The 8,540-nt window shown below is 57.8% G+C and overlaps 1 protein-coding gene across 1 annotated transcript; it reads left to right on the forward strand.

Moving 5' to 3' along the window:
- The first annotated feature begins 402 nt into the window (after positions 1-402).
- Positions 403-3,713, forward strand: PYCR2 (pyrroline-5-carboxylate reductase 2). Its single transcript, XM_055323471.1, has 7 exons — positions 403-625; positions 888-958; positions 1,352-1,531; positions 1,630-1,851; positions 2,071-2,163; positions 2,349-2,512; positions 3,020-3,713. Exons 1-7 carry the CDS (start codon positions 559-561, stop codon positions 3,183-3,185), a joined length of 963 nt encoding a protein of 320 aa, XP_055179446.1. The 5' UTR covers positions 403-558; the 3' UTR covers positions 3,186-3,713.
- The last annotated feature ends 4,827 nt before the right edge of the window (positions 3,714-8,540 follow it).

An 8,540-nucleotide genomic window follows, 5' to 3' on the forward strand; every position in this document is an offset into this window, starting at 1 on the left:
AGGCCGGGAGGACTTCCAGCCGGGACCCCGCTCGTGCCTGCAGGCCGCGACCTGCCGGGGCCTCCAGGGCGGCTGACGGCCCGCGCCAGATACGGCACTAGCGGACCTCGACCCGGACCCCGGCCCCAGCCCCCCGCCCCAGCCCCACCGGCGGGGTGCAGGGCGGTGCGGGTCACTGTGGGCTGGCTGGGCGGAGCCCCCGCTGCCGGGCACCGCGCCAGAGGGCCCCACCGCCAATCCCGTGCGCGGGGGCGGGCACGTGGCCCGAGCTCCCGGCCGCGGATTGGTCTGTCCTCCAGAGCTCCCGGCCGCGGATTGGTCCGTCCTCCAGAGCTCCCGGCTGCGGATTGGTTCGTCGCGGCGGGGCGGGGCGGGGCCCCGTGAGGCTCCGCGGCGCCCCTGCCGGGGAGGCGGTGGGAAGCGGTCCCGGGGGCCCGGCCGGAAGCTGTGTGCCTCGGCCTGGGTCCGGCTTCCGGCGCGCGCGGCTGGCGGGGGCTCACTTCGGCGTCTTGTGTCCTGCGGCGGCTCCCGGGCGGCGCCGGGCGCGTTCCAGTGGCCATGAGCGTGGGCTTCATCGGCGCCGGCCAGCTGGCCTGTGCCCTGGCGCGGGGCTTCACGGCCGCAGGTGGGCGCGCGCGGGCGGGGGGCGGGGGGCGGGGAGCCGCAGCCTGGCCCGGGGAGCCGCAGCCTGGCCCGGGGATGCCTTCCGCCCCGCGAGCCCCGACGGCTGGGCGTCCCGCGGGCGGGCGGGACGGGGCCCGTGGAGCGGGGGGGGCCGCGAGCCCGCGCGGGGGAGGGGCTGGGTGTGGGTCTGACCCGCCGCCCCGGGAGCGCGGGAGCCCGGGTCCGCGGTGTCCGGCTGAGGGGTCGGGTCGCGTCTCCCGCAGGCATCCTGTCGGCTCACAAGATCATAGCCAGCTCCCCGGAGATGGATCTGCCCACCGTGTCCTCGCTCAGGGTAGGGGGCGCAGGGGCGGGGGCGCAGGAGCAGTGCTGGCCGCCGGCTGCGCCCACCTCCGTGCCCACGGCTGGGCGCTCCATTTCACCTGCCCCTTTGCCGGTGCCACATCCCAGCCCGGAGGCGGGGGGCGGGGGGGACTTGCCTGGCGAGGGGTTGGCTGACGGTGCCCGAGGGTTGGTGGGGATGGGAGGCAGCCGCATCCCACCTGCCTTGGGGAAGCGAGCCTACCGCAGCAGCAAGGGGAGACTTTGTGCCCCCCCCCCCCTCCCGGCGGATTCCAGGCTGCAGCTGGCAGAGTGTTTGGCAGGGGCTCATCCCCTCCTTGGCGGGGCCTGGGCCTTGTGAGCCTGCCCCGCCCCGCACTGTGAGCTGGGCAATCTCCTCCTGCAGAAGATGGGTGTGAACCTGACCCGGAACAACAAGGAGACGGTGAGGCACAGTGATGTCCTGTTCCTGGCAGTGAAGCCACACATCATCCCCTTCATTCTGGACGAGATCGGGGCCGACGTCCAACCCAGGCACATTGTGGTGTCCTGTGCTGCCGGGGTCACCATCAGCTCTGTGGAAAAGGTGCCCATTTCAGCCCTGGTGCCCTTGTGAAGCGACGTTTGTGCGTAGGGGTGGGGGGCCTGCCCCGGCAGCTCACTTGGGCCTCTTCCTTGTTCCAGAAGCTGATGGCATTCCAGCCGGCCCCCAAGGTGATTCGCTGCATGACCAACACACCTGTGGTGGTGCGGGAGGGCGCCACGGTGTACGCCACGGGCACCCATGCCCTGGTGGAAGATGGGCAGCTCCTGGAGCAGCTCATGAGCAGCGTGGGCTTCTGCACCGAGGTGGAGGAGGACCTGATTGATGCTGTCACAGGGCTCAGCGGCAGCGGGCCCGCCTATGTGAGCCCCCCCCCCCATGTACTTCCTCAGCCCTCTAGGGACTTAGGCAGCAAGATGGGCTGGTAGGCAGACTTGGGCTCTGGGTGTTGCCCATGTCCAGGGCGAAGCTAGCTGGTGGAGGACGTCAGCCTTCAGAGCTAGTTCTAGTCCTCAGGTGAAGCCGACCATAGGGAGGTCCCTGGGTGTTGCAGCCCCGGGACTCAGTGAGTGTTTCCATAGGCATTCATGGCCCTGGATGCGTTGGCTGATGGTGGGGTGAAGATGGGCCTGCCTCGGCGCCTGGCGGTCCGACTGGGGGCCCAGGCCTTGCTGGTCAGTATCTCCGCCGTATGTGTTCTGGACCAGGGTGTGGGGTGGAGGCTATGGGTGGAGTTGGGGAGGGGGGGTTGGTCCCTGAGCTGGGGTGGGGCTGGGTTGGGAAGCTGGGCTAGTGATTGGGGAAGGGCAGTGGGTAAGGAGAAGCAGTTCTCTGCTCTAATCCTTCCCACCTCTTGCAGGGGGCTGCCAAGATGCTACTGGACTCAGAGCAGCACCCAGGCCAGCTCAAGGATAATGTGTGCTCCCCTGGGGGGGCCACCATCCATGCTCTGCACTTCCTAGAGAGTGGGGGCTTCCGCTCCCTGCTCATCAATGCTGTGGAGGCCTCTTGCATCCGCACACGGTGGGTTGCTTGCCCACCACTCCCAGCAGAACCTGCTGTCTCTGATCCCTCAGCAGTGCTGGAGTCCATGCTGTGTCCACAAGCATGGTTTCTCAGACTCTGTTTAGCTGAGGGTTTGCAGGTTTTACTTGTTTAACGCTACCACAGTTCTGATGGTGGGGGTGGGTGGGTAGCTTGGATTGATAGAAGAGGAAGGTGAGGCCCAGAGACAATTTTCCTGAGCCCAGGCAGCTCGTAGTACATTGTGGAGGTGGGGTTGGACAGGTGTGTGACTCCAAGCCTGCTGAGTCTCCTGTCCCTACCAGCTCTCTCCTTCCACGTGGAGCTACACGTGTGTGTAGTAACCCATATGGAGTTGAATGGCACTTCTGAGAAGCTCAGGGGAGCATTTGATTTGGGGTTCTAATTTCGGGTGGTGTCAAGTTCTCTGGGCTTGGGGGTTATATGTACGGAGCAGCCTTGTGGAGCTCTGGCTCTTCCTTCAACCCTGTGGGGCTTTGTTTGCAGAGAGCTGCAGTCCATGGCTGACCAAGAGAAGGTGTCCCCAGCTGCCCTCAAGAAGACTCTTCTGGACAGAGTGAAGCTGGAATCCCCCACAGTGTACACATTGACCCATTCCAGCTCAGGGAAGCTCCTCACAAAAAACCCAGCTTCTGGGGGCAAGAAGGACTGAGGTAGCCTCTGCCCTCCTTTCTAGAACCAGAGCCCTGAGGGGGACCGTGCAGGGTGAGGGCAGGCCCCAGCAAGCAGCTTTTGGTCCTGGTGATAAAACCTCCTTAAGCCTGCTCAGGCCAGGCTGCAATAGTTTCCTGTCTTGTCCATGGAATATGCTCTGGGAGTGGTTGAGGGTGGCAGCCAGAGGCAGGCTGGCATACCTGCCAGGGGTGAAACAGGCCAGGACTCCAGTCAGAACCCCACTCAGTAGCAAGTTCTGCAGACTTGCAGCTGGGGTCCTCCATCTGGAGCCTGAGGCAGGGTCCGCCTGATGCCACGTCAAGGTGGAGAGAGCTACGAAACATGACAAGGGCTTTTCTCTGTGAACTATAAATGGATAAGAAGCGAGCAACTTAGAATTGTTACAGTTAATCAGAAAAGCAGGGAATTAGACTGTGCTTATATTGAACTCTTACTTTGTAGGTGTCTCATTGAAAAAGCCTTACTCAATGCTGTTAAGCTGCTTCAATAAAGTTATTTTTTGTTACCTTGCCCCCCCCCCCTTTTTAAAGTAAGTTCTACATCCAATGTGGGGCTTGAACTCATGACCCTCTGTGATCAAGAGTTGGATGCCTTGCAGACTGAGCCAGCCAGGTGCCCCTATTACCCTGCCTTTTTTTTTTTTTTTTTAAGATTTTATTTATTTATCCATGATAGAGACAGACAGAGACACAGGCAGAGGGAGAAGCAGGCTCCATGGTGTGAGCCTGACATGGGACTCAATTCCTGGACCCCAAGATCAGCCCTGGGCCAAAGGCAGGCACCAAACTGCTGAGCCACCCAGGGATCCCTTAACCTGCTTTTTTATGCTAATCTTAAGTCCTCATTCTAGAGAACTCGAGGACCTGACCTGGTGTTCCCTGCTTGTATGGGGGAACACTGTCTAAAGGCAGTAAGTAGGGATGAGAAATTATGGGATAGGTCCTAAGAGCTGTGAAGACACTATGCTCCAGCCTGGCCCCCAGGTCAGGGTCAGGGGATTGTTCTAGGAGGAGCTCGAATTCATGGCAGAGAAGAACCAAGTGGCCTGAGTGGGGGGAGGGTAGAAGCCCCGACACAAAGGGGGAAGCTTTCTGCTTTGTAGTGGGCACTGTACCTGCCAAGCATGGGATCCAGACAGACTGCTCTCCAAGAGAGGAACTACTTTTTCCCTCAATTGACAGACGCAGCTGAGGCCTGGGGCGGGGGATAAGCAACTTAGCTTGCTGCGCTGCCTCTCGTTGGTGGGGCCAGGGTTGAGTGTGCTTGTCTGCACAGCCGGTTGGAGGCTGTGGGTTTCCCAGTGCAGGCCCGTGCTTCTGGCACATCCCTGGGAGCTCACCCCACCCTTCTCCCTGTGACCATCAGCAGCATCTCTGGGTTCCAATCTTAGTTTCTGCCACTGTTTCCCTCGTGATTTGCTGGTAGATTTATTTTTTAAAATCTCAATTCCAGTTAGTTGACATACAGTATTAGTTTCAGGTGTACAACGCAGTGATTAAACACACCAGGCACGGCCCTGGGCTCATCATAAGTGCGCTAGTTTCTGACACTTTCAACTCGATAACTTGGAGAACTTACTGAATCTGGTCTCCAGGTTTTGTCTCCTGTCAACAGGGAGGTCGCACTTCATCAGAAGGTTCTGGTAGGTTTGCAGTGAGACCTTGTGGAGTGGCTCAACAGAACATCTAGAACAGGGTAGACCCCTCAAGCAAGTAGTGCTCATCCTTCACCCTCCAGCTATGGGAGGGGATCCTTCTTGAGCAGCCTGGCCTCCCACTCCCAACCTGAGAGACTGTGGGCCCATCCCTGTGGGGCGCAGCGCCTAGGTCAACCCTACAGAACGCCATCATTGTTATGTAGCAGGCTCTGCATGCCTTTCATAAAGAATTCCTAGGATTTAGTAGCTGGGGAGAGTGAGGTGAAGCTCAAGAAGGTTAAATAAACTGCCCAAAAAGATGCCAACAGACATTTCGCCAAAGAAGATACATGGCAAATGAGCATGTGAAGAGATGGTTAATACCGTCACCTTCTGGGGAAATGCAGATCAAAGCCCAGTGAGCTACCACTGCACAGCCACTCACATGACTGGTGGTGGTGGCAGCGGTGGTGTTAACCCAAAAGCTAATAACGGGTATTGAGGACGTGGAGGGTGGTGCAGCCACTCGGGCAAACAGTCTGGCAGCTCCTCAGAAAGTCACACCGAGTTACCATGTGAGCCAGTGGTGCTACTCAGGCACTCACCGAAGAGAAGCAGGAACGCTTGTCCGCACAAACACCTGGGCAGCTGAGTAGTTGTGGCAGCATTATCCATCCGAGCCAAGAAACGGAAACCACCCAAATGTTTGCCAACTGGTGAGCAGACAAACCATGAGTTACATTCACCCCATGGAATATTGTTTGTTGATTAAAAAAAAAAAAAAAAAAAAAAGCCTTGGCTTGGCTGTGACCTGGTGGCACTCAGAAACCTCATGGGAAGGGACAAGCCAGTCACAAAGGCTGCAAATTCTATGACTCCACGTATCTGAAGTGTCCAGAAAATGTGTATCTGTAGTGACAGATCATGGCTGCCCCGGGCCAGGTGGGGGTGGGAGGAGCACGGGGTTCCCGTTGGGAACCAGGGGGGCTGTAAATAAGATGCGATGGTTGCTCAGCTGTGTACACACATGTTCCCTGAACTGTACACTTAAGTGGGTGAAATTGATGCATAAATCCTGCCGATGCTTTAAAAAAATGAAAGAAGTTTGTCAAGTTAGTACCAGGACTTGGATCCATGTCCTGCCTGCACTGTGCCTGCTGGGGAAGTGCCCTAGGTCCCCGGAGACTGTCCCCTTCTCTTCACCCCCTGCAAGGCCACCCCACTCCCAGGCCTCTGTCCACCAACATATGTTACTGAGGACCTACTAACAGCCAGGCCCTGGCTTGTACCTCAGTGCCTGGGGTCTGTCAGGCTTAGGTGAGTCCTCACTTGCTAAGGACACCTGTTCTTCGCTTCTGCCCTTGGACCCCATGAGGTCAGGGCAGGATTTGTCTGAGGGTGACTGCGGCCCAGTCCTCCTGGGGGAGAGGGGAGAGGGGTCAGCCCTTGGAGAACAGTTCTGTTCCTCTCTGCCCCGCCCTTGGCTGCCCAGTTTCCCCCTGTGCCTAGCACCCCTGGGGGTAGGGACTCCCTTTGAGGTCAAGGGAGCCCCCTGGCTGTCATGCCCTAGACAGCTTGTAGCCCGAGCCACCTGGAAGGCACCTGAGGGCCCCCTGCAAGCCTTTCAGGAGTAAGAGCACAGCCTCTGTGATACATACGTGCTGAATGCTCACTCTGCCAAGTGCCCATGAGGCCTGGGGGTGCCCTGGTCAGCAAGACTCTCCTTGCTTGGAGTAGCACAGGGGCCGAGGATGGATGTGGGCACAGGACATGTGGGCAACATGGAGGGCAGAGGGGGCTGAGGGAGAGAGAGTAGGGCAGGGTGTAGCCAGCCCCCTGTCTCCTGTGCCCAGCCCATCAGGACTCTTGGGGTGCCTGGCCTAGAGCAGGCCTCAAAGCCCTTGTCACAGCTGGCTCTCACAGGACCCACAAAACTGCCTTACCTGCTGCCTTGATGTTGCTCTCCTGCAAAATAGAGCATAAATATCTGCCCACCTGTCACCAATAGTTACTGCTGGGAAGTAGAAGTGGGGCTGCGGCTGGTTCTCACTTGGTTTCTCCTTCCCTCCCTCCCACCCTTCCTTCCTTCATTCCTTCCTTCCTTCCTGGCCATATGCAGGCCTTACCTCCAGAGTTAAAAGATTAAAAAATGGGGCACCTGGGTAGCTCAGTTGGTTAAGCATCTGACTCTTGGTTTCAGCTCAGGTCATGATTCAGGGTCATGAGACCGAGCCCCACATTGGGCTCTGTGCTGAGCAAGAGTCTGCTTGAGATTCTCTTTCCCTCTCCCTTTGCTCCCCCCAAAGATAAATAAATCTTAAGGGAAAAAAAAGATTAAAACATGTTTGTGCTGCTTCCTGCTGGGCACACACATCCTTGTCCCGTGTGTGTGACCATTTACTAGGCAGCACGCTCTGTGTCTCTCAGGGGGACGCTGGAGAGCCCGACTGCACTTCCCTTCCCAATCCAGGTGGCGCAGACAGCCTCTCTGCTGTCTAATCAAAACACTTCAAAACCTTGACTTATTCTTCCCTTTACCAGCAAACCAGAACACAGACAGAAATGGGTATTGTGTCTGTGGCATCAGTAGCATTTAGAAAGCGAAATGCACCTCCTTCCAAGGTCCGAGCCAGAGTGGAGAGCACATTACCTTTATGAAAGACAGGCAGTTGGGGGGATGGGAGTACGAAATCGGATTAAGAAGCTCTAGAAGGTTACACAAGACACCAGTGAAAGAGATACTTGGGGTGGGGACGATGGGAAGGCAGATGGGGACAGGACTAAGACATTTCATTATAAGTATTTTCTCACTGAACTGACTTAGAAGTCATATGGGGGTGTTATTTCATCACCAAATATATTTTGCAAACCTTTAGGGGGCTGCCAGGCTGCCTGGGGGGTGCTCCAGCAGGACGCATCGCCCGGGGGGCCAGCCAGGCCTGGAGCATGTCCTGTACACCCTACTCTAGCCACGAGAGTATTCCACTGCTAAAGCGAACAGACTGGTCCTCTGTCTCTTGTCTCCACCAAAACACCCTTCTGTGCCACCAGTCCCCGGGGTGGGCTGCCATCTGGTAGTTCTGGGCCTCCTGCCTCGCGACACTGATTGTATCGGGTGCTAATCGTCCGTCTCCCCCAGCAGCTGGGGTGCCTCTGGGGGTGGGGGTGGGGGACAGTCTGGGCTGCAGGCCACACCCCTGGTCCTCAGTCCTCAGGCTTGACACTCAGTAAATACAGCTGAGTCAATGCCAGCAGGCAGGCACGGATGAATGAATGCGTGACAACTCTTCTGCGTGCATGACGGGCTGGGCTATTTCTTGCGGTGCCTCAGGAGGCTTCTTGTTTGCTGGGGTGAATGAAAGCCCTGTGCACCTGCCAGCTGTCTTTGCACCTGGCATTTCACTGCTGGTTAGGTTCTGACTTTCTTTGGTCCCTCCACAAGCATTTTTGGAGCCCCTCTGCTGTGCTTCTGCTCAGCTGGCTGGGATGGGCGGAACCCTTGATGACTTTCTATCCGGGCCACTCTGTCTTGAGGCCTGCCTCCCCCAGAGCATTTGAGCCTTTCCTATAGCGTCCGGCTCCTTCCGGTAAGAGGGAAGCGTGTCAGGAACCTTTAAGTAGAAAGGAATTGGGATGGAAGTCAACTACAAAGCACTTTTCGATTTTAGAACTTAATACTGTTGGGGTACCTGGGTG

This window comes from Nyctereutes procyonoides, unplaced genomic scaffold (assembly GCF_905146905.1).
Source record: "Nyctereutes procyonoides isolate TBG_1078 unplaced genomic scaffold, NYPRO_anot_genome, whole genome shotgun sequence".
Lineage (NCBI taxonomy): Eukaryota > Metazoa > Chordata > Mammalia > Carnivora > Canidae > Nyctereutes > Nyctereutes procyonoides.

What these genes read in the sequence shown, in the direction of transcription:
- PYCR2 (XM_055323471.1), top strand. Translation starts at nt 559, where the DNA reads ATGAGCGTGGGCTTCATCGGCGCCGGCCAGCTGGCCTGTGCCCTGGCG. An exon ending in CCATCAGCTCTGTGGAAAAG is followed by an intron (nt 1,532 to 1,629) that starts GTGCCCATTTCA and finishes TCCTTGTTCCAG; the next exon opens with AAGCTGATGGCATTCCAGCC. An exon ending in GCGGCAGCGGGCCCGCCTAT is followed by an intron (nt 1,852 to 2,070) that starts GTGAGCCCCCCC and finishes GTGTTTCCATAG; the next exon opens with GCATTCATGGCCCTGGATGC.